General features: G+C 35.7%; 6 protein-coding genes across 10 annotated transcripts in view; 3 read left to right on the top strand and 3 right to left on the bottom strand.

Moving 5' to 3' along the window:
- The window catches only part of LOC104735714 (SART-1 family protein DOT2-like), a 5,936-nt gene extending 1,753 nt beyond the window's left edge, over window positions 1–4,183 (top strand). The window contains exons 3-14 of one of the 2 annotated variants that reach the window (XM_010455544.1): window positions 47–380; window positions 834–972; window positions 1,068–1,110; window positions 1,301–1,414; window positions 1,507–1,603; window positions 1,689–1,755; window positions 1,843–1,902; window positions 1,993–2,602; window positions 2,901–3,283; window positions 3,379–3,599; window positions 3,693–3,777; window positions 3,869–4,183. In XM_010455544.1, coding sequence (XP_010453846.1) covers window positions 47–380; window positions 834–972; window positions 1,068–1,110; window positions 1,301–1,414; window positions 1,507–1,603; window positions 1,689–1,755; window positions 1,843–1,902; window positions 1,993–2,602; window positions 2,901–3,283; window positions 3,379–3,599; window positions 3,693–3,777; window positions 3,869–3,946 — 2,231 coding nt within the window. In that variant the 3' untranslated portion in view covers window positions 3,947–4,183. The remainder of the gene's footprint in view (window positions 1–46; window positions 381–833; window positions 973–1,067; window positions 1,111–1,300; window positions 1,415–1,506; window positions 1,604–1,688; window positions 1,756–1,842; window positions 1,903–1,992; window positions 2,603–2,900; window positions 3,284–3,378; window positions 3,600–3,692; window positions 3,778–3,868) is intronic. The other variant, XM_019235041.1, reaches the window with a different exon arrangement.
- On the bottom strand, window positions 5,484–7,840 carry LOC104735713 (transcription factor MYB39-like). 2 transcript variants are annotated; one of them, XM_010455542.2, is made up of 4 exons: window positions 7,698–7,840; window positions 7,172–7,446; window positions 6,054–6,746; window positions 5,484–5,935 (listed from the first exon to the last, which is right to left on the bottom strand). In XM_010455542.2, the coding sequence occupies exons 2-4, from the start codon at window positions 7,432–7,434 to the stop codon at window positions 5,899–5,901; spliced, it is 993 nt and encodes a 330-aa protein (XP_010453844.1). In that variant the 5' UTR covers window positions 7,435–7,446; window positions 7,698–7,840; the 3' UTR covers window positions 5,484–5,898. The 2 variants fall into 2 exon arrangements, with proteins under 2 accessions (XP_010453844.1, XP_010453845.1); XM_010455543.2 differs by having other exon boundaries at window positions 7,680–7,771.
- LOC104735712 (inositol-tetrakisphosphate 1-kinase 1) lies at window positions 12,840–14,359 on the bottom strand. The gene has a single exon (XM_010455541.1). The coding sequence runs from the start codon at window positions 14,138–14,140 to the stop codon at window positions 13,178–13,180; it is 963 nt and encodes a 320-aa protein (XP_010453843.1). The 5' UTR covers window positions 14,141–14,359; the 3' UTR covers window positions 12,840–13,177.
- On the top strand, window positions 14,669–19,542 carry LOC104735711 (transducin beta-like protein 3). The gene is made up of 14 exons (XM_010455539.1): window positions 14,669–15,054; window positions 15,188–15,370; window positions 15,520–15,681; window positions 15,831–16,048; window positions 16,168–16,450; window positions 16,562–16,696; window positions 16,879–16,997; window positions 17,473–17,629; window positions 17,789–18,035; window positions 18,119–18,195; window positions 18,359–18,478; window positions 18,593–18,723; window positions 18,805–18,979; window positions 19,067–19,542. Exons 1-14 carry the CDS (start codon window positions 14,758–14,760, stop codon window positions 19,382–19,384), a joined length of 2,622 nt encoding a protein of 873 aa, XP_010453841.1. The 5' UTR covers window positions 14,669–14,757; the 3' UTR covers window positions 19,385–19,542.
- Window positions 21,570–22,784, top strand: LOC104735710 (vacuolar amino acid transporter 1-like). Its single transcript, XM_010455538.2, has one exon. The coding sequence runs from the start codon at window positions 22,145–22,147 to the stop codon at window positions 22,751–22,753; it is 609 nt and encodes a 202-aa protein (XP_010453840.1). The 5' UTR covers window positions 21,570–22,144; the 3' UTR covers window positions 22,754–22,784.
- The window catches only part of LOC104735708 (WEB family protein At5g16730, chloroplastic), a 4,626-nt gene continuing 4,119 nt past the window's right edge, over window positions 24,614–25,120 (bottom strand). The window contains exon 4 of one of the 3 annotated variants that reach the window (XM_019235027.1): window positions 24,614–24,851. In XM_019235027.1, the coding sequence (XP_019090572.1) occupies window positions 24,802–24,851 (50 nt within the window). In that variant the 3' untranslated portion in view covers window positions 24,614–24,801. Of the gene's footprint in view, window positions 25,098–25,120 lie in introns of all 3 variants that reach the window. The other 2 variants (XM_010455537.1, XM_010455536.1) reach the window with 2 other exon arrangements.

Here is a 25,120-nt window from a genome sequence, read left to right as displayed (position 1 = left end):
AAGGACCACCGCAGGGATAAGGAGAAAGATAGGGACCGAAAAAGAGATAGAGAAGGAGACACTGAGAAGGAGATCTCTAGAGGTAGAGATAAAGAGAGGGAGAAAGAAAAAACCAGAGATCGCGTAAAAGAAAAGGAGAAGGAGAAAGAAAGAGATAATCATAAAGATAGAGAAAATGAGAAAGAAAAAGACAAGGATAGGTCACGAATGAAGGAGAGAGCGAGTAAGAAAGGTCATGAAGATGATGATGATACTCAAAAAGCTGCTGAAAGATATGAACATTATGACAACAGAGGTCTAAATGAAGGTGACGATAATGTTGATGTTACATCAAGCGGCAAAGAAGCATCTGCGTTGGAACTTCAGAATCGCATTTTGAAGTAAGTGATTCTTGCTTTGTGTTGTTAACTATTCAATCTTTGAAATTTTATTTCAAGTATTTAAAATCTTACGGTTGAGAAAGTTCTGCCTTTCCATGATTTTTGGGTAGAGTGATTTTCTGGGTATCCTCTCTCTTTCTTGTGCTCGTTTTGTTTGTTTGATGCTGTGGCCGTGTTTTATAATTTACTATAACACCTAGTATAGATGATAAGAACATCACTTTCTGATTTTGATTCTATACTAGAAGTGCTGCTGTTGAGTTTGCTGGTTACTAATTAGTCTGGTTTACTCACTGAGTTTTTTTTGTATATCTTATGATAATATTTGTCTTGTTATACAGTTCTGTGTTATTACTGAAAAGGTCCAAGGCTCTGCTTATTTCTCGTATGTTATATGACATCTAGATGTACAGGTAATATAAGAATTAAAAATGTTTTTGTTTTCTTCCTTAGGATGAGAGAGGAAAGAAAGAAGAAAGCTGAAGATGCTTCTGATGCTCTATCATGGGTTGCAAGGAGCCGTAAGATTGAGGAAAAAAGAAATGCTGAGAAGCAAAGGGCACAGCAACTCTCGAGAATATTTGAGGAGCAGGTGTTATCTCCATTCCTTGACATATCCTTTTATTTCTCCATAACTTCCTTTTAGTTGTCATTTTATTAATCTAATCCTATCTTATATTTGTTCAGGACAACCTTAATCAAGGTGGAAATGAAGATAGCGAGGATGGCGGTATGTTTTCCTTTCCAGTTCTTTCGCCATTAACTTTAAATCGTCAAAGGAACTAATCATGTAAACTCAAATAAGTATAATGATACATGCATTCTATCATACCATAGGATTCCTTTTTCTTTTCTAAATCAAGTTCTTCATGTGATGTATTCTGGTTGATAATTTTATCTTGACACATTCTGGTCAACAGGGCATCTATCCGGTGTTAAAGTTCTACATGGTTTGGAGAAAGTGGTGGAAGGTGGAGCAGTTATCTTGACACTAAAAGACCAAAGTGTCCTTGCTGATGGAGACGTTAACGATGGTTAGTATCTTTTAATGCTCTCTTTCGTCTATGTTATCAGCATAGTTAATGTGAGGGTGTGTCATAAACTAGATTTGCAACTATTCTGGCAGAGATTGACATGCTAGAAAATGTGGAAATTGGAGAACAGAAGCGTCGAAATGAAGCTTATGAAGCAGCCAAGAAGAAAAAGGGAATTTGTGATGACAAGTAAGTTAAATATATGTGTTTCAATGGCATTTAGATAAGCATATCTGTGTTGCTTAAGACTGAAATGCATGATATTGATTTTTAGGTTTAATGATGATCCCACGGTAGAAAAGAAGATGCTTCCGCAGTATGATGAGCCTGCTACGGATGAGGTAAGTTACTCTCTCTAGCGGATTACTCAAATACCAGAATTATAGGCACTCCATTGGAATAATCGATTTTACTGTTTTTGTCTTTAGGGGATCTTATTGGATGCACAGGGTCGCTTCACCGGTGAAGCTGAGAAGAAGCTGGAGGAGGTACTATTCTTTCTAACTTTTTTAATATTAAATGGACCGTAGTAAGTATACACTAGTGGTATTAATTGTCTTTCATGTTTTACCTATCAGCTACGTAAGAGAATTCAGGGTCAGACAACAAATACTTTTGAAGACCTTAACTCGTCAGCAAAAGTCACATCAGATTACTTCTCACATGAAGAAATGCTACAGTTCAAAAAACCCAAGAAAAAGAAACAATTGCGGAAAAAGGATAAATTGGACTTAAATTTGCTTGAAGCAGAAGCTGTTGCATCGGGATTAGGAGCTGAAGATCTTGGTTCTCGTAAAGATGGCAAAAGGCAGGCCATGAAAGAAGAGAAAGAAAGGAACGAGTATGAAAAACGGAGCAATGCCTATCAGACAGCCATTGCTAAAGCTGATGAGGCATCCAGACTACTCAGAAGGGAACAAGTTCAGCCTATTAAAAGAGATGAAGATGAGAGTATGGTGTTGGCCGATGATGCTGAAGATCTTTATAAATCCTTAGAGAAAGCTAGGAGGTTAGCTCTCATTAAGAAAGAGGAAGCTGGATCTGGTCCTCAGGCAGTTGCACATCTTGTGGCCTCCAGCACTAATCAGACAACAGATGACAATAGCACCACCGGGGATGAAACACAAGAAAATACAGTGGTTTTCACAGAGATGGGGGACTTTGTTTGGGGTCTCCAGCGCAATGAAGGTAAAGTTTAAATCATCTCCTGACACATTTACACTGTTATTTATGTTTTGCCTCTATTATATTGATCTGCTATAGTACTACGTTATTTGAAACATTTATTTGGTGTCATACACAGACACTCTCTCTCTCACACATGCATATACTAATCCAATGCATGGGGTTTCATTTGTCTGCAAATAGTTTGTGGCTACTCTAATCAGTTCTCGAACCTGCTGATTACTTATTTTTCTTAGACAAAACTTTGCTTAGTCTTTAGAAGTGGTTATGGAGTTTTTGATCTAATGATGTGGTCTTTCAGTTGCGCGGAAGCCTGAAAGCGAAGATGTGTTTATGGAAGAAGATGTAGCACCCGAAGCTCCTGTTGAAGTAAAAGAAGAGCATCCCGATGGTTGGACAGAAGTAAAAGATACTGATATGGTTGCAGCAGAAGATTCATCAGATACCAAAGAGGTAACTCCTGATGAAACTATACATGAGGTTGCGGTTGGAAAAGGATTATCTGGTGCATTGAAGCTTCTTAAAGACCGAGGAACCCTAAAGGAGAAGGTCGATTGGGGTGGTAGAAATATGGACAAAAAAAAGAGCAAGCTCGTGGGTATTGTGGATGATGAAGGAACTAAAGAATCTAAAGATAGATTCAAGGACATCAGGATTGAGAGAACTGACGAGTTTGGTAGAACTGTAAGTTTTCTGAAGCTTTGTTTCTCACTCTTATTAAACTCGTCCTTATGTGTATATGTAAAATAGTCGATCTTCAAATCTGTGTTGTTTAACAGTTAACTCCAAAAGAAGCCTTTCGATTACTCTCTCACAAATTTCACGGGAAGGGACCTGGAAAAATGAAGGAAGAGAAACGGATGAAACAGTACCAGGAAGAGCTCAAGTTAAAGCAAATGAAAAACTCAGACACACCATCGCAATCTGTTCAAAGAATGAGAGAGGCTCAAGCTCAACTGAAAACTCCTTACCTTGTCCTCAGTGGCCATGTCAGACCAGGGTATATATAGATGATTCATCATTCAGTTTTAGTTTTAGGCATCACTTAGAAGTGACGCTCCTTTAACTAACACTTGTTTGTTACATTTTTCAGACAAACTAGTGATCCTCAGAGCGGGTTTGCGACTGTTGAGAAGGATGTTCCAGGAAGCTTAACACCAATGCTTGGTGACAAAAAGGTTACATGATCTAAGATTTTTTAAAAAATAGATTCCTCTTTAACAACTTAAGCCTTATTCAGGATTAGTATTTTGCGATGAAACGTTTCAGGTGGAGCATTTCTTGGGAATAAAGCGGAAATCGGAGCCTGGAAACTCGGATACACCACCAAAAAGACCAAAGCCTTGAAGGACACTTATAGATAACCTTGCTTGCGTCTTTGCTTCACATCGATTTGTCTCTGGTAAACTCATTTTTAGGATTCTGATTACGTCTCTGATCTTTTGTTACAGTCTTTAGAAGATGACATAGCTCAATATATAAATTCATGCGGAGACTGATGATATTTTGATGGAGTTGCCAAAAACGCGAATTGGTTTGGTTTCAGTTCTTAAAATCACACTTCTGTTTCTTTTCCTTTTAAAATTTTGTTTTTATCGCATCCCAACAAATTAAAAAAAAAAATTATCTCTTTAGTAGAAATCTATACTAATAACATTTTTTAAAATCTCCAAAATTTTCTATATTAAGAATTATTTTAAACAACCAATCAGGATTTGACATGTCATTCATTAACATTTTTTTAAATTTCCAGAATTTTTTAGAAAAAAAAAATTCTAAATTTATGGAAATAAAAGAACTATGCACAATATTGCACATCGGCTAGAAATTTTTGGACAATAGTTCAGAATCAGTATAAATAAAATTAATATGCTTACAACAATGAGCAGGAAAACTTGATTTATCAGGCGTCTAAGTTTAAAAGTATATAAAATTTTAAAAGTAATGAAGAGAAAAAGTATAGAGAAGAACCATACGGTAAAAGTAATGATGACGATTATTACAAAATTTGACAATAGAAATGACAATAAATAATATGAAGAATAAGAAAACATTGAATAAAAAACACGAAAACATAGGTGGTAGCGATCAATTAAATATGAAAACGAGTTAAATTCATGATGATAAAATTGTTTTGTTTTTCTGGTGATCAGAGAAATGGTTTAGGATATGTGAGGTCATCAGTTTAATTCGCCTCGTCTGGATGTCGAGTTAAATTCATAATTTTTTTCTTATCAGATTTGATTTTATAACACAACTGATTTTTATATTTAAAAAAATGTGTATTTGAAATTTAACTTTTTCCTTAAACCAGATTAAAAATCTAACCGTTGGCTATTTTCTTGAGAGTAATCTAGTACCTTGTTAAAAAATTCAATTAAATCGTTATAACAGGCTTCTTTAATCTTATATCTCCCTGTCACAACCCAAAAATGAAATGTGGTTGGTTGAGGGTTTAACTTGAATTAATATTGAGAACGATATTTCCTTTGACTGAAAGTATTCAATTTTGTTAAAATTTACCCTTTCCATCTTGAGTCATTGTTTAGTTTTGGCCGCGAGATTAAAAATCATGAGTCATTGTTTGGTTTTGGCCGCGAGATTAAAAATAGTGCCAAGATGTTCTGTCCCACGAGACATGTAGCGTAATATATGTAACTAAAACTTTATTCATTTAAACCCTTTCGTCTCCTACCAAAGTCAAAACGAAAACAAGGTTGTGTCACTTTCGAGAGATATTTTGTAGTTCACTTCTTCTTACCCATCGCCAACTAAATCTTTTAACTTCAATTATATTTGGTAAAACAAACAAAAGTACTACTATATATTTCTTATCAAAAAGTAATCAGATTTATTTGTTTATTCGGCTTGGGAGACTCAAGAATCTGTTTTGGTTTTACTTGGTTGACTAAAAATACAACTAATAGAAGACATCACAAGCTTGTTTGTTTTATGCTTGTATTTGCGTATGCGTTTACGTGTCGATGTAGTATGTTTATTTACTTTTTAATTAAGAAATCCAGATGGATGAACAAAAAAAAAAATTAAATCAACGTTTGTATTTTTCATCAAAATATATAATTTAGAAGTATTAAAGTAATTACAAACACGAATCATTTGTATCTAATACGGTAAGGTACAGTAATTAAGTTTGTACGAGATCACGGTTTACCACACATGGTCCTAAAAAAACAAAATGTAAGGAAGATTAATTAGTGAACAACAAATATGCTTTTAACTCTATTGACAACAAATAAAAGTATCAAAGTATTCTCTCTTTAATTATTTTCCAGTCTTGTCTATTCAGGAAATGGCCATGGTTCCGAACACGTTTGCCTGCAAAATGGAGAATTAAAACATTAGACTAGCCCCGAAGCGTCCATTATTCACTGAAAACGTTCATGTGATCACAAAACAAGATATGTATGTGGGTGAATACTGACAAAGGACTTACTCTATAATCTCTTTCCAATAAGAATCACTTGCTCCATCATCAATAACGTCACACCATGGCTGATGATGATCTTGTGTGAACGTCGAATTTGATGATGAAGGGTTTGTATTATGATCAGGATGATGGTACTCCGCGATGTCTTTGTTCTTGATCATCGTTTGAGTTTGTTTAGATTCTTCATCAGGAGAAGCAGGAACCAACAGAGGGAGTGAATTATGATCATCTTGAAAATCGGGTTGTATGGGGCCGGAAGTTAAAGAATCCAAAGGGTTATCATGACTGTTCTCAAGAATATGAGAGAAGGTTTGAGACTGACCAAATATATTTTGGTTCTCCAAGTAAGAAGATTGGCCAAAGAGATTGTTGTTATTGGTTTGCATGGTTGATGAAGAAAAAGAAGGATTGGTGTTGTTATTGGTGCTAAGGACTTGAATCATGTTGTGAATCAGTTGAGCTTTAGCAAGAGTTGTCGCATCCAGTTGCACATTTTGATTGAGATTCAAGAGGCTGTTCAAATTTGCGGCCGCGAGAAGCTGCGGGAGAGCAGCTAGAACATTTAGATGGTCGGTTCTTGGCCTATGGGTCACCGGATCAATCCCCATTTGGAGAAGTTTCTTTCTCAAATGTGTGTTCCAATAGTTTTTTATTTCATTGTCCGTTCTCCCAGGAAGATTACCAGCTATCGACGACCACCTTTCAGAAACACATACAAAACTTTTAAAAAAAAAATAATCAAACTGATATTATCCTAGCTAGTGGATTAGTTTAAGACTAATACCTAATATTGATTTCTTTTAGTCATAACAAGAACTAGTTTTCAAGATTGAAAAAATGGCTAAAGACGTATATATGCACCTAGAGAACACCAGTGTAGTAGGTAAATATATGTCAATTATATTCTTTCATCCATAAGCCATACAATACTAATTAATATATATGTTCATTATATATTTCATATATTAGACTACTCTTGATTCTTGTTATAAACTTAATCCTAGCTCGTTTCACACTAGCTATTTAAACAACCTGTGAGATATATAAAGATTTGACTAGAAGAATTAACAAATGGTTTAATTTTCAATCAAAGTAAGGACTTATAGAAAAAAGTGATTCATTACTTGTTTCCAAGAAGGGAATGGAGGTTGATAATAGTTTGTTCTTCCTCTTCAGTGAAATTTCCTCTCTTAATGTCAGGTCTCAAGTAGTTAGTCCATCTTAATCTACAACTCTTCCCACATCGATTTAAACCAGCTTGCTTCGGAAGAGCTCTCCAGCTTCCATGGCCATGTTTTTGAATGTGAACTATCAGTTTCTCATCCTCCTCTTGTGTCCATGGCCCTTTCTTTAACCCATTCTCATCGCAACATGGTGATCGCCCCATTATAATTACGTACTAATAACACAAATATATATATTATTTAATTTCCTGAGAATTAATCTTGAATAAATAATTAAGCATAAATGTAGAATTACATCAATCTAAGAGAGATAACAGTATATAAATTAAGCAAACACCGTAATTGAATTCATATGAACTTGTACTTGTTAACGTGTGTGAGCAGAAAGATAAGTATATATATGTTTGCATGCATGTATGTATGTATATCAATATATGTATCGTCGAACCTGTTGAAGAGCACTTACAAGGGAGATAAATTTTGATGAAGCAGGCGATCAAAATAACAATTAAGGATCTTAGTGAATGAGGGTAAGTGTGTATGTGTGATCTTTGCATTAAATAGGGCTTTCGTGTCTTGTATCTTGTCGGAGGGAGAAGATCTTAGTTTAGCTTTTGACTTTGATGACCTAATAAATAACCAAAATGCCCTTGTGGAAAGTTTTATCAAAATAATTTTGTAAGAAGAAGAATAAGAAAGGAAGAGAAGAAGATGATCAAGTTTGTGAAGCAATGTAGGTACACAAAAGTTGCTGCAACTAATCCATATGTTGACAAAAGGAAGTTTGTAGATACAGCCTTTAAAAATTTTAAATGTACAAAAGAAATTTAAGTATTATGGATATGTAAATAGTTATTAAAGCTTTTTGTAAGTGTACATAATAGAAATATAATTGAAATTAATCCATATCAAATTAAAGCCTTTAAAAATTAAATATTGTAGGTCTAGAAAAATATGCATGTTTTTGTGAAAGATAGTTTATGAAATTTCAATATTTTACTATTGTCTTGATCAATTTTTATGCATATCTTTTTTCCACGTGAATTAGCCATTTGGATTTACGCCAAATATCAAATTTCACCAAAGACTGACATTGGCTCATTGCATACCTAATGGCCAAAAAAAAAACAAAGAAAATCATATTCTACAAACTGCGAATTTAGTGTTTTTTGATCTAGGAATTTTTTCTAGCCACACTGAAGAAACACATTTTTGTTTTTTTCTATCCTAGAAATATATAGATGCAAAAACTTTATGACTTGATATTTAACTAGTTTTTAAAAAAATGAAGCAATTTTTTTTTGTAAATGTTTACATGGTAAACAATGGAGGGTGGTATCAAGTTTTTTTTCCCAAGTATAAAGTTTTATATAGGATTATGACTTACGTACGAGACAACATGTTGCATTATCAATGATTCTCCCGTTTAATTATTTATTTAAATTATATATCTAAGTTTGTCATCTCCCTTCCAAAATATACGTACATGGAACCAACATATAAAAACTAAATTAGGTTTTCCGCTTTGTCGACAAAAGAAAAAAATATATTAAGATTTTCCACGTGGATACGTTAAACTTGTTTTGTCAGACGTTATATTTTTATTGTATTGTGTATATACATAGTATTTGATAGTAAACTATAGATTATATACATAACAAGATTTTGGAAGAAAGTGTCCACAACAGTATGCAATACTGGTCATTGGTCAACAAACGATCCACACCATGCCACGTATCTCAACTTATATATCATGATACGTATATATAAACAAAGAAAAACTATTATTGTTGAAGTCAATTTTTTTCATCATTGAATATATCGTGTTCTGATCAATAAAACAGTTGGCAAAGATGAACACATCAATAATACATCTCACCTTCTTCTCTTTTTCTTAGCCAAAAGTGTTTCTTATTCTACACGAGCCATGCAGATCGAGTGCTAGCTAGTGTTTCCAGGAATCATCATGAGAACGTACAACCCTTTAGATAAAACTTTTACATTCCATCGAATCGAAGCTTATAATACGTGAACTAATCAAAATTAAATTTCATAGTTTATGTTTTTCCATGTGGCACATGCGTTAATAATTTTATAAGTTATTGATCGAGGATATTTCGAGGATCTCTATAACACGAATTTAGTTAGACAAAAAGGACAATGCAAACAAATTGAAATTGGAGGTTTAGCTAGTAAAAATTGACGAAGAAATCAATATAAATGTACGTATGCTGCAAATAGTATAAATACAGATATATATAAACATTGCTATATCAAGTATAAATTTATGAAAAGAAAATTAAATAAAACGTCTCGATATTGGTGGTTGATTATTGGTGTAAATTTAGTTTTAAGCACATCAAGTCACGCAAACATGAACCCTTGGGACCCGCGAAAACCCTAACTCTTCTAACGACTAAACTAATTCTTATTTAACACTTAATTTTTAATCGCTTTTTTTAGATGCTTCTACGTTGACGTTAAATTCGTCCATATATAAAATCATTCTCATTGCTTCGACGTTGACGTTAATTGATCCATAAAAACACCATATCCATATAAAATTATCAGATCATCGGATTTTAATTTTTTCGATACAACGAGACTAGTGATCGATCACTAGCTAGTAATACAAATCTTTAGATTATAACTTTCCTAATAATACGTACTAATTTATCATAACGCACTGGTTATATGTGTTTTGAGTTGGATAGTTATCAAATTTAAACATTTCTTAAGATAATAATTGTAAACTACTTTTTATAATTAACAATATATTATAGAAAACAGATGAAAGATTCGTACGGAAGAAGTTTCCAACTAATCCGAAGGAGACAACAATGCTACAGTTGATCTTCCGCTAACCAAACACTTATATCATCTTAATCTTAAGGCTTTAGTTTTTAGGACATGATCTTTGATTGAATAATGCATTTATGCTTATTTTACTCACAACAGCTTCGAAAATTATCTCTCGTAACTCATATTTTTAGATTACCAAAATTCTTAAAATTTTGGTCAATAACTTATTCGAGTCAAATACCACACAACATATTACTAATACTTTTACGGATCTCTCGATCTCAAGAGAAGCTTTGGAAACAATTGTTTTAGAAATATGCCTAGTACAACGATAAAACCACTGACATTTTAGTTCTGAATGTTTGTTTGCTTTTAACGTTTGTGTTTGCGTTTAAATATATGATATGGTTATTTTTACTTTTACGCAAACCCAAACCTAACAGCAAACAAAAAAATCAAGACCTATATTTTCTTTATAATGCTCAAATTGACATTCACTAAAAATTATTAAAGGACAAAATTTGCTTAAGTACTTGAGTTTCTCCAAAATTACAGAAACCAACACCACAAAAAAGTATTTATACACGTCATATACTGAAAAACCAAGTTAAACTTTGTATCTATACATTTAACTCCGATATACATCAGTGTGACCCGTTTCTGATGATAATTACCTGACAGTATATATTATCTTCTTGTGTATGAGTCAAACCTAACATTTTGAAAAAAGACCAACCAACAAAAAGATTTGCACGTTACATTGTTATATGCATTTACGCAAAATAATATTTAGAAACCTAAAGCTTAGTAATTCAATTAGTTAGTAGGATGGTGCGTCAACGTTGTAGACCACTATACATTCATAAACATATAAAAAAAAAAGTTAAACTCTGCGGTTACATGGAAAAGAAACTTTTACTTTTACTTGGGAGAAGTTACGTATACAATGAATTATTATGCAGCAGTGGTTTGGGATATAACTAATCAAACACTCGTATAATAAGTTAATAACCCATTAATTATTTCACCTTACGCATGTACTTTTAGGTTAGGAATAAAACTAAAAATGAAAAGAGTTGGTTAAAACGAAGACTTCCATGTCAAATATATAACGTAGATAAGTCTTCGATTTTACCTTCTCTAAGTCGACTACGGTACAGGTCAATATTATGAGAAGGACGACTATGTAGACCTTTTTGAGAAAGTAGTATTTAAAAATTAGAAAGTGAAAAAAAGCTTACATTAAGCTACCTTGTGGCGTGAGGGATTAGAAGTTCGATGCAGTCAAATAAAGGTCATATATTCCTCTCTATCAATTTGATGGATTCGATATAGCAGAAATCCAAAAGCTATATATATATATATATATATCTCAAATTATTTCGTAATTTATACACAAATTCAAAAACATAATAACGATACTATAACGAGTAGACAAATTTACTTAAACATCCGTTTATTATTTTTTAAAAATCAGAAAGTACAGATTACTAATTTATATATTCGATCTAATTACAACCTCAGAGGTTGTAACTGTGTAATATATATAGTCCAACCTCGAGATAATAAAAGTGCTTATTGTCACGTAATTGTTGTTGAATGGTTACAAAAACAAACCCGGAATCAATGAACACTCAAATCTAAATTAAATGGCATCTATCGATGACTGAGATCATCTTATTTGAAAAGATTAATCAGATCCAACGGATTTACTATAAACAATAAAATGGCAGATCAATTGAGGCAAGAGGAAGACCTTGAGACCATGAAAACAACCCACACTAACTTGTAAACAAACAAACATACAAATAAATGTTGAAAGCCCAATATTATTAATACCTAAAGAATAGCGAAAACGCGATTATTATTGATCGTGAAACCGTAGTAGGAACATAGGAACCACACAGACACACTCATAAGTCTCGTTCATGTATTTTCCATCCCACGCTCTCAACTTAATATAATAAGTCGAAACAATCCAATCACTCACTAGCTGATTTCACCAATAAAGAAACAAATAAAATAACAACACTTATCCCTCTCTCTCTATCTGTTATCTATATAATCATCACCTTTACTTTATTCGAAAAATGGAGATTAAGTAAGAATCTCAAATTTGTCCAGAATCAACTTATCAGCTTCAACCAAGTTGCTAAAGCACAATTGCCAACCCCAATTTAGAATCACACATATGTGTAGGAATATGCATATGATGCACACATCAAATCAGAAGAGTATAAGATTCCGGAGAAGCTAAAGCACACTGGTTTCAACCTTTGGATTATCAAAATCAACCATTGAAACTAGGGACCTATATTCTCAGGACATCCACTAAAATGAGAAACACAAAAGATGTGACAAATGTTCCTAGATTCATTTTATCTTATGTAAGCCATTCTAAACATCTTATGAGAATCTTCAAATCCAGAAGTGAACATACGACAAGTTTGCTTTATCAGGGAAAAAAAAACCATTCCGCGAGATTCATGCTGAAGTTTAGACAATCACATACCTTACTAAAAGATGTCGATCACAAACAATGAACATCTATCTGACATGAGTTCTGCACCAAGAAGGCAGAAACAAGAAGCATAGGACGCATATACAAGTACAAAGAGCTTCGCTAAGTATATCTTGCAAACAATCTCCATGTCTCTTTGTTCATATGGAAGACCGATACAAAGAGCTTAGCATCGGTTTCGTAAAACAATTTAGAACATAGAGAATGGATAAGCATTTTCGAGGGAAGGTTACCAATCAACTTACACCTCAAAATTGGCGAAAACATACAAGGTCCTTGACAGACTTGAGGAGAATAGGTGCCATTAAAGCTTGAAAGAGAAGTCACAAGCTACACTACTAGTACTACCAATAGTTAAGAACAGAGCAAATGATCAAGAATTTAGAGATCCAATGCATTTCAAGAGTAGCAACAGTTATGCATTTGAACAAGGCCTTGCAAAACTTGGAAGTAAACGAAAGAGAAACAACTAAAAAAATATATTAAAAAAAAAAACCACAAGTTCAAGAATCCAAATGAAAATTAGCAGAGCAGCTAGTCACCACAGGCCATAACCAATTGAGATGCTTGTAATGGCAGTTGCAACAAATGTTCCTGCTATTAAACTTTTGGCAGACCTTTTCTCAGACATGATTCTTCTTCTTTGTGACCATGTCCCAGAAGAACTCCGTCAACACAGGCTCGTAAGAAGGCATCTTAGCATATCCAGGAAAGTAGTTAATATCAATAATAAGGTACCTATTAGCATCTTTCGCATCCCTAATCACGTCGAAGTTAAAGAGACTGAGACCCATTGATTCCCTCATGGCCTTTGCTAGATCAGCCAAGAAACTCAACGGAGGCATCTCCACTTTCTCTAAGCTCCTATCCTCACCATACTCTATGTTCTTGTCTTCCTGAGCAGTCAGATTCGATATCTGCGAAAACGGAAGAGACCCTTTCGATGTCCCAATCTTCTCTTCAGAGATGTCAGGTAAAGATCTCCTCTTTACACATTTCACATGATCACCAACCACATAGACCTTAAAGATCACACCACCATGGTTCACAAACTCCTGCAACACAATAGGAGCTTTCAGTATCTTCATCCCTTCTTGATCATATATCAAAAACATCTTGTGAGATTTCGCACTCCCATCAGCATCCAACGGCTTAGCAATCACCGGGAACTTAAGCTCCCCTAAAGCTCCACCACCGCTCAAAACGCTCGAATCCATAACAACAACTTGCTCCGGGACACCAAACCTCTCGCTATCTGATACAGGAAAGCTCAATTGAGTTATGACCTCAAGCATCGAAACCCTATTGTGCAATCGCTCGATAGCCTCAGGCAAATCGATTACAGGAACACCAGGACATTTCTTGCGAAACTCTTGAAGATTCTCTTTCCAGTACACATCGTAAAGCTTGTGGATAATGCAATCAAGCTTCCCTTGCTCCAACAACGATTTCGTCGGATCAAGCTTGACCAGATCAATGCCTCGTTGCTTCGAGTGTTCGATCAAAGAAGGCTGGATGAAACTATGCTGCTTCTTGGCTGCGAGTGCGTATCCAACTAAGTATCTCTCTTGGATTGAATCCGACATCTTTGGCTGTTCTGCTTCGAAGGTAACAAGGTTAGGGTAAAATTCATGCCCAGGAAAATCAAAACCTCTTCTAAAAGAGAAAAAGATTCAAGCTTTTAGCGAACCCTAGATGTGAAATCCTACACGGCACGCTTTAAAAATAAAAGAACTCGATTAGATCGAAGAGATCATACAAAATCGAAAAGTTTGGCTTTTTTTGGTTTGTGGCCTTTTCTAGAGATGAAATAACAGAGAGAGAGAGAGAAGGGAATGTTGTACACGTGTGGAATCGAATATTGGTACGTGTGAATATGCAAGTGGCGAATGTTTAACACGTGTCAGAAAGAAGACTAGTGTAGGTCTTTTTCCTCAGATGGACGGCTATGAGTGCTTCGTAATTGTTATGGGCCATTGTACTGTTAATGGGCTTTGGATATTTATTTCAAACGTTTTGCAAACGCGGATCGCAAAAACGCGTAATTTGGTACCACCAATTAAAAAAAAAAAAAAAAGAGATATAAAAGCGAGCAGCTTAAACCCTAATTATTTCTCCGGCTACCTTATTACTTCGCGGAAAGCTCTAAGACGTTCTCTTCTTCACCACCGGACGGGAAAGAGAAAAAGAGTTCGCCGTCGTGATGGCTCCTCATTCGTTAAAGAAGAACTACAAGTGCTCTCGATCTCTAAAACAGTTCTACGGCGGTGGTCCTTTCATTGTTTCATCTGATGGTTCTTTCATCGTCTGCGCCTGTGGTGACGCCATTAACATCGTTGATTCTTTGGATTCATCGGTGAAATCCACGATTGAAGGAGATTCGGATACGCTCACTGCTTTGGCTCTTAGTCCTGACGATAAGTTCCTTTTCTCTGCTGGACATAGTAGACAAATTCGAGTTTGGGATTTGGAAACCTTGAAATGCATTCGCTCTTGGAAGGTACTTAAATTGGTTCTGTAATTGGTGTTTCTGGTGTTTTAATTTCATCTCTGAGCTCGTCCGGATTACAATTGTTGTCCTTGTACTGTTTTTATATATCTATATAATTTTGTGCTTAATGATTGATGAGCAGGGACACGAGGGACCTGTGATGGGTATGGCTTGCCACGCATCTGGAGGGGTGTTAGCTACTGCCGGAGCTGACAGGAAAGTGCTTGTTTGGGATGTTGATGGTGGTTTCTGCACTCATTATTTCAAAGGCCATAAAGGAGTTGTGTCAAGTATCTTGTTCCATCCTGATGCAAACAAAAATATCGTATGTAACAATTCTGTCTATGGGTCAAATTTTCTGGGAGTAATATGTATGTTGTAAAGGGATAGACTTTCTTGATTGTAAAGAGATATGTTATTCTTGTTAAGCTATATTCCATCTCTGTTTGATGACAAGATTTGCGTTCTGTGTAGCTTATCTCCGGAAGTGATGATTCAACAGTTCGTGTCTGGGATCTTATGGCTAAGAATACTGAGAAGAAATGTCTTGCCATTTTGGATAAGCACTTTTCAGCTGTGACTTCAATTGCTCTATCAGAGGATGGATTGACTTTATTCAGTGCTGGAAGAGATAAAGTGAGTTCTAAGCACTCTCTAGTTTAGTTGAGTTACATACTTCAGGAGTAGGATTGTTAGTGTTTTGTTAAGTGGTATGAGACATTTGAGTACTGCCTTTATTCTAAAGTTCAATTGATCAGTGGTGCTAACTTATTGATTAATCACAGGTTGTAAACGTGTGGGACCTTCATGATTATAGCTGCAAGACTACAGTTGCAACGTTTGAGGTTCTAGAAGCTGTGACAACAGTTTCTTCTGGGACGCCTTTCGCTTCATTTGTAACTTCTTTGGATCAGAAGAGTAAAAAGAAGGATCCTTCTTCTCAAGCAACATATTTTATTACTGTTGGTGAACGTGGTGTTGTGCGACTCTGGAAGTCTGAAGGGTGAGCCGTTACACCCTTTAATAGGTTTTTGTTGCGGTGATTAATGTTTGCTGTAAAGTTATATTAACTATCCAGTGTAAGAAAATTGTGTTAAGATCTTTGGCTTTTCACTTTGACAGTTCAGTTTGCCTCTACGAGCAAAAGTCGTCGGATATTACTGTCAGCTCGGATGACGAGGAATCTAAAAGGGGATTCACTGCAGCTGCTATGCTGCCTTCTGATCGCGGACTGCTTTGTGTGACTGCTGATCAGCAGTTTTTTTTCTACTCCGTTGTGGAAAATGTAGAAGAATCAGAGTTAGTGCTAAGCAAGAGGCTTGTTGGATATAATGAAGAAATAGCTGAAATGAAGTTTCTAGGTGATGAAGAACAGTTTCTTGCAGTAGCTACAAATCTTGAGGAGGTAACCCGAGTATTTTGCACTCTGCATCATGCTGGCTTGATCATTATCCTGGGAGTATAATCAAGTCATTTTGATTATTTAATGGACTAAGATTTGCAAATATATGTGCAGGTTCGTGTTTATGATGTTGCAACAATGTCATGTTCCTACGTTTTAGCTGGCCATAAGGAAGTTGTTTTGTCCCTTGACACTTGTGTATCTAGTTCTGGGAATGTTCTAGTCGTAACTGGAAGTAAAGACAAAACTGTAAGTCCATTTACTGACCTTAGTAGTTTTCCATAAACTCTGCCCCTCTTGAGACTTTTTCTATGAGTTTGCTGGCAAAGCACAGACTACATTGCTGTTTTTCATGCGCATCACTCCCCAATATGCCTTTTCTGTTAGAGTGATCTGTGGAGTCGGTTAGCTTATATTTGATTACTGTACAGGTAAGGCTATGGAATGCAACAAGCAAATCTTGCATTGGAGTTGGTACGGGTCATAATGGTGATATCTTAGCAGTTGCTTTTGCGAAGAAGTCCTTTAGTTTCTTTGTCAGTGGCAGTGGGTACGTGCTACGTAAATGATTGCATATACCTTCTATTTTGATATAAGTGAAGCATGGTACTGCCAGCATGGGAATACTATAGTGTATGCATATATTGTTTCCAACAATGAGGAAATCCTGATTAGGACTCTTGGGAAATATAAGAAAGGATCAGTTTTCAGTTGTAAAATTCTGACTGTTTACTGTCAGGCCTTATGTTGGAAAAGAAAATTTACAACCAGATAAAGAAGTATAGAGACTGTGTGGTCTAGAAAATATGATTGCTGTTACCTTTATTTCTTAGTGAAATATTGTGGTTTGTGGTTTAAACCAATGTGTACGTAAATATGGACACGTCCATGTCATGATAGAAGGTGTAGAACTTGTCTGCATTGTTAACAATAGAGATATTTATCTATTGTTATAGTCACTTCCAAGTTTGTCATTTTTCTCTTAGTTTATTTTTAATCTCTTAATATACGTTACTGTGGATTAGTGATCGCACTCTGAAGGTCTGGAGCCTTGATGGTATCTCAGAGGACTCAGAGGAGCCAGTTAATCTGAAAACTAGAAGTGTTGTCGCTGCCCATGATAAAGACATCAATTCCGTGGCTGTTGCTCGTAACGATAGCTTAGTTTGCACTGGTTCTGAGGTAATAAAATATGATGAGCAAACCTTTTCTGTTTAATTTTGTGGAGATCTCATTCAAGTGAACCTTTGTCAAATACAGGGGAATTGAGAAATATATCTTTCTTTCTCTCCTATTAAATGAAGATGCATTGAGCGCTGACTGTTAGTTTCTGTCTTGCAGGATCGTACGGCTAGCATATGGAGACTACCAGACTTGGTGCATGTTGTTACACTTAGAGGACATAAGAGGCGGATTTTTTCTGTTGAGTTCTCAACTGTTGATCAGTGCGTAATCACAGCGTCAGGTGATAAGACAGTAAAAATATGGGCTATATCTGATGGTTCATGCCTCAAAACATTTGAAGGTCATACTTCAAGTGTACTTAGGGCCTCATTCATCACTGATGGAACCCAGTTTGTCTCATGTGGTAAGTTTCACTACCCTGAATGTCATAGGTTCTTGTCATAAGTACTTTTTTTTTAGTCTTAACATTTAATTGTGCACTTGTAGGTGCCGATGGTTTATTGAAACTTTGGAATGTGAACACTAGCGAATGCATTGCCACATATGACCAGCATGAGGACAAGGTAACTTAAAGTGTACTTGGTGTCTTGATGTATCCATATCTTGGTCTGCCTGTATTAGTATTGGAAGTGTTTATTTCTAGCGTTTTGATGGAACATGTTCATTGCCATTAGTCGTATACCTCTTGCTATTCTTTTCAGACAAATTTCTCTTTAACTTTTACAGGTATGGGCTTTAGCTGTCGGAAAGAAGACAGAAATGATTGCAACTGGTGGAGGTGATGCAGTTATTAATTTATGGCATGATTCAACAGCTTCTGATAAAGAAGACGAATTCCGGAAAGAGGTCTGTCAATTTCACTAATTTACTAAGTTTTAATAGTCTGGTTTCCATCGAGCTGTGTCATGTATACTTGATATTTTAGTTCGACCATCATCTTGAACCACTTCCGTTGTACAGGAAGAAGCAATCTTGAGAGGTCAAGAGCTGGAAAACGCAGTCTTAGATGCTGAATACACTAAAGCTATAAGATTAGCATTTCAGCTTCGTCGGCCTCACAAAGTCTTCGAACTCTTTGCTGGTCTCTGCAGGTAAAAGCCATCCATCCAAGAACACGTAAGCTTTTCTCGATATTAAGCTTTTCCTTTTCTAACCCGCAATTGGTGTAACAGGAAAAGAGAATCGGACGAACAGATTGTGAAAGCGCTTCAAGGACTTGAAAAAGAAGAGTTTCGTTTGCTTTTTGAATATGTTCGAGAATGGAACACAAAACCAAAGCTATGCCACGTTGCTCAGTTTGTTCTTTACCAAACCTTCAACATACTTCCTCCCACTGAAATTGTTCAGGTATGGTCTCTAACCTAAAAGTCAAATATCAATTAGCAGTAAATATTATGGGTTACTTTTGGCTTGATCTTGGGAACTTTTCGACAGATAAAAGGAATTGGAGAACTCCTGGAAGGTTTAATCCCATATTCCCAGAGGCATTATAATAGAATCGACAGATTCGTAAGAAGCAGCTTCTTGTTAGACTACACACTTGGAGAGATGTCAGTAATTGATCCAGAGACTGAGAGTGAGTATCCTAAGGACAAGAAGAAAGAAAAAGAGGTCACTGCTGCAATAGAACGAGACACAGAAGAGCTAAACCAGGAGACTCCTTCGAGGAAACGAAAGTCTCAGAAATCCAAAGACAGATCTAGTAAGAAGAGACTAATTGCCGAAGCTCAGGGAAGCGTAGTCGCAGTTTGAGTTAAATCCCATGGTATGAATTATATTTTGATTGAGATTTTGAGGGATGGAAATCCCAATTTTGGTATTTCTAGTTTTCTTGTGTAATTGGTTCTTGTAAGTGCTGTTGTCTTTCAACGTTTAAGCCTTCCATCTAAAAGAGTTTCACTTGCTGACTTTTTCTCAAAATTCAACAATCTCATTCATCCCCTCTGGCTCTCTCCTGCCCTCCACTGAAACTACCAGTATTGTCTTTCAGATTTCAGAATTCAGCGGTTTTCAAGTTTCTGTTATCACCAGTATTGTTCCGTTCCATTTGTAAACTTGCGTTTGATTGTAAAAACTCATCACCAATGAGATCTATCTCTCCCTCTCTCTCTCGAAAACTTAGCAAAACAGAACAAACTATACATCTCGCCAAACTAGTAATAGAACTTGTAATAATTTGTTTCCCTGATGAAAATATACTACTTTCATAGGTGTGTTTGTTGTTTCTTTTTGTAGAGTACTTTTGTTTCACGTCAGCGTATATTCGCGTCATGGGAACAAACATTATACTGATTAATAACGTAAACATCAACGGCCATATTAATATATTAATTCTTCATAGAATTAGAATCTGTGTAATAGTAATACACGTCATGATGCATCACATGATTCACGAGGATTTTCACTTCCTTACTCACATTTTTTAGGCTTCATTATTTTTATCATCTGACATCTCCTTAGTAACATTGCAACTTACAAACTTAAGTATTTCTGGTTTCATAGATATCAGTTCATGTAACACCCAAAATTTTACATTGATTGATATGAATTTTCCTCTAAATAACTTGATTACTCTTAGTTAGCTAGGTACTTTAAATACTGAAGATTCTAGAGAGAAGGCAGAGATCGTATACAAGGTTAGGTCTTATGAATCGTTCTAGAAGCTATCTTAATGTACGTAAGCTTTTAGTTTTCACCAGTGCGTGTACATCTGTATTTGGTTCTAATAGTTGCAAGTTGCAAACTAACATTATGTGTTTTGAATTCTATCATACATTATGCATGGAGATGGCTAACCAGCAACTGAGGATATTTAACTTACGAAGAATTCAAGGTTATTGGATAATAACTGTGCAATCCAGTTTCGGTTCAATTTTTAATGGGGTTACAATCAATGTTATTTTAAATCCACTTTTTAGCATGTATGTTTTTAATAGAAGAGATTTGTAAGAATATTAGGTTTCAATTAATTAGGTTGATTTTTGTTTGGTTTCGGTTTCGGATGCCATTTGTTTGGCCCATAAAACAGAACTATATCGCTGTTCGTTCTTTTACTTTTCGTATGTGATTTTTGATTCATTTGAGATTTATTTGTAACAGATTTATTATCATAATTTTACGTCTCTAATCAACAGATTTAGTGCGCACAACTTTTTTTTTGTCTGTGTTCATGCATGAAAGAGCATGATATTTTAGCACGTGTACTTATTATATCGATATGATGCTCTTCTAATTACTAGTCACCTATATAATTTTTTAAAGAAATCTTATGAAAATATTTAGAGATATATAATTCGTGGGGTCGATCTGGATCGAAACTCGATCGACAGGTATGGTGGATCAAATTCATTTAGTTGGAGCACAATCAGATTCAATCTTAACCTCTTTCTGATATCTACCATCATTTTTGGATTATTAATAATATATGGGTTAGAAAATAACGTCAGGATATTACTGACATGAACAAAAGAATTCAAAAACATATATTCTATTCGTATCCCCTCTATATATTCTTCTAATATATCTTTAATTAATTTGTATTCCCTATAAATAGAAAATGTTAACAACCAATATTCTAAACTCTAGCACCTAGTTTTTAAGTTTTATGAAAAACGTTGTCTTAATAATGCGTGGGGTTCTCAAGTACCACCTAGTTTGATTCACAACAAACATATTGCTGATAAAATATCGAAGAAGAAAAACCTAGTAAATTAGTATCATACTACCATATACTATTACCAGCACTCATGATTCACTTAAAAATGTATGACGTATGGCGTCTGGAATTCCCAACGTATGATGTGATTCCTCCTAACTAATATGCTAAACATCCAACAACAAAAAAAAAAACCACTTTCCAATTCCATTGGAAGGCCAACGAATATACGAAACAATAATATTGTATAATCAAGTCATTATCATTTATATATATTTTAACTAGAAACTCTTCACTGTACATCTTTTATCTATAAATTCTTCACTGTACAGTGCACCTACTCTTCCTCTACAAATAGCAGCTACACTCCCACTTTCTCCTACACATCAAAAAACATATCTCATCAGTGAAGTATACGTTAGCTAGCTAGTAACGAACTGCATACGTAGTAGAAACATGCCGGGAACGAAGATCTGTGTTGCGTGTGTTGAGGAAAATAAAGGGTGTGAATGTGAGCTCGAAACCGGGGTTAAAGAGTTGGTGCTGTTGGAGGCTTCTGAAAATAGTTCATTTCTTCACTCTGTTGTCAACATGGTTGGTATGCTCATTGGTACGTATTTTAATATTATGGTGCATCATGTCAATTGATACATTTGCATGTGAGCTAGCTATTTTGATAAATAACTAACTAGACATGATATATTGGGAGTTCCACATGACTATATAAGTGTGTGAGTGTGTTGTACACAAGTGTTATAGGAAGTTTCTATTTCTTATTAATGGTATAAACTATATAAACATGTTTTAATTACTAATTAAACTTTCACCGGTAACACACAGGACTAGGCCAACTATCAATGCCATACGCCGTGGAAAGCGGCGGTTGGATCTCAATCTTCCTCCTCATATCATTCGGAATCCTCACCACTTACACTTCCCACATCCTCGGAAACTGTCTCCGCCGCAACCCCAAATCCAAATCCTACTCCGACGTAGGCCACTCAGCATTCGGTCGCCACGGCCGCCTCATCGCCTCCCTCTTCATCTACCTCGAAATCTTCATGGCCTTAGTTTCTTACACTATCTCCCTCCACGACAACATCTCCGCCGCTTTTCCCGCCACTTTTAGTCACCATAGCAACGGTCATTTCCCGGCTGCAAAGCTGACGGCTGTCGCGGTGGCTATCGCCTTGCCGAGCCTCTGGATTAGAGATTTATCTTCGATCTCTTTTCTTTCTTCCGGTGGGATTCTTATGTCGGCTATTATATTTGGTTCGGTGGTTTACACTGCCGTGTTTGGAGGCGTTATTGATGATGGGAGGATTCCGGCGCTCCGGTTAGGGAATATTCCGACGGTTTCGGGAATCTATTTGTTCGGTTTCGGTGGACACATCGTGTTTCCTAATCTATACACTTCCATGAAAGATCCCTCCAAATTCACAAAGGTACGTTTGATATGTCCATGAATTTACCAAATTCACAAAGACAACCACAACGACCACTACAAAGACAACCACAGCAATTACAAAACCGAGTCCACCAAACAACAATATATGGATATATCTGTAGCTAAAGGAATTGATTATTTACCTCTTACTCGATGATTGTTGCTATTGCTTCCCGTTATGTGTGGCTTTCTTCAGGTGACGATGAGGAAACTCATGAAAAACAAACAATTGCAAGGTTATACTCGGTTTAGCATAAAAGAATCCACATAATCAATACAAGCTGACAACAATCTTAATAGACAAAGCCATAAACTCGGACAGTCAACTAGCTAAACCCATAAACATAAACCAAAAACCTAATTATAACAAAAAATGACACACTCAGACCATCGATATCCAAAACATAATCCAATACCCTAAATCGAAACAAAAATCAGAGAGAACATATATCTAAAAACACATAGTAAACTATCCAAACAATTTCCCAAAACTCTAAATCGCGAATACATCATAAACCCTAAATCGAATCCCACAAAGAATTTCCCTAATCTATCGAATCCCACAAAGAATTTTCCTAATCTATCGAATCCCACAAACAATTTCCCTAATCTATCGAATCCCCCAAACAATTTCCCTTAACCCTAAATCGAGAATACATCATAAAAACCCTAAATCTAGAATACATCAAAATCGGATTCGAATTTACAACACAAACCTCTTACAATTGGAAACGGCGGATATTTTGGAAGATGATACAACAGATACGCCTTCGCGTTACAAAATCTTCACTTTGATGGAGACGATCGCCCTTTGCAAAAAAAATCGCCGTCGCGATACTGAGAGAGTGAAGAGAGAGAGTTTGAGAGAAAAAATGAAACGATACATCGAGTTTTTTTTCTCTCACCCTACCCATAAAACAACAACCTATTACAGAAAAACACGTGTTATGAGGGACGCATAAAAAATGCCCCGTTTGTAGGAACGTATCTTTCATTTTTCTATGACTTCGATTTAAATTAATCCTTTTAATTATGTAGGATGGACGAAAGACGGACCAATGCCCATGCTCTAACAAAATGTATATAGTATAAGGTATATGTACAGTCATAGGTTTAAAATGTAATTGTATAACAAAATATTCAAGCTTATTTTCTATTTGAAATTACCAAGAAAAAAAAAATCAAAAGAGTTATGCCTCTCATTTTGGGAATAAATTGCAATTTTTCAATATACCCAACTTAATTTTTACTTTCCGAAATATTTGACAAAAAAATGTGTAGTATATAGTGTTATAACTCTTGCCTTATATAATACCTAATCCATTGCATGTGCAAATTTGAATACGTAGGTATCGATCGTAAGCTTCGCTTCGGTGACGGCTCTATACACTGCACTAGCAATCACAGGAGCAAAGATGTTCGGACCAAGCGTAAATCCCCAAATCACCCTCAGTCTTCCAAAACATTTACTAGTTACCAAGATAGCTCTCTGGGCCACTGTACTAACCCCGATGACCAAATACGCCTTAGAGTTCGCTCCTTTAGCCATCCAGCTGGACCGTAGCCTTCCTCCTACCATGAACGATCGCACCAAGCTCGTGGCTCGTGGTCTTCGGCGGTGGTCTTATGGGCTCTCGGGCTCATTGGTTAGCATCACAATCGCTGTGACATTGCCGTCTGCTTTCTACTTGAAGATTTGCTGGGATGGGATGTCGAAACTCACAAGAGCCGCCAATCTCGGGTTTGTTGTTCTCTTGTGTGTTCTTGGAGTTCTTGGATCATTTGAATCATCAAAGTTGCTTGTGAAGGAACTCGTTCGTGTTCATGGAGGTTGAGCGGTTTTTGTTTGTTGTTGCGGTTAGTTATAAAAGTTTCGGAATAAATGAAAAAACACAAACCTTTATAAACAAAGATGGGAAAACATTGTTCGAAAAGAAGAAAGAATGATCAAGAACCAACAAATTATATATATAAAGAACACTGATGAAATAAAAAAAAGGGTATACAGATATATGTTTTACATATAAGACTTACTTTTTTTTTGTTCCTTACCTCTCGAAGAGTTTGTTATTTCTGGTTTACGGGTGCTTTCTTCTTGAGAAGATTCCCAACTTTACCAAGTAAAGTCTTCTTCTTCTTGATCTTCTTCTCCATCATGAGCTGATCTTCTGTATTTAAAGCGTTTCCGGTTTCATCGATGTTCTCTGTTGAGGTTTTGTCGCTTGCATCGATTTTGCTTGAATCTTCTTCTTCCTCTTGAGACTCTAGTTCTGATTTCTTTTCGGGGAAAGCTTCTTTCTTCTCGATTTGGCAACTTTCCCACATTTTGAATATAACTTCAACAGAATCATCTTTGTCATCATCTGGTGATTCTTGTTTCTTCTCC

Source organism: Camelina sativa, chromosome 13, assembly GCF_000633955.1.
Source record: "Camelina sativa cultivar DH55 chromosome 13, Cs, whole genome shotgun sequence".
In the NCBI taxonomy this organism is placed as follows: Eukaryota; Viridiplantae; Streptophyta; class Magnoliopsida; order Brassicales; family Brassicaceae; genus Camelina; species Camelina sativa.
This window is presented reverse-complemented; position numbering and strand designations above follow the sequence as displayed.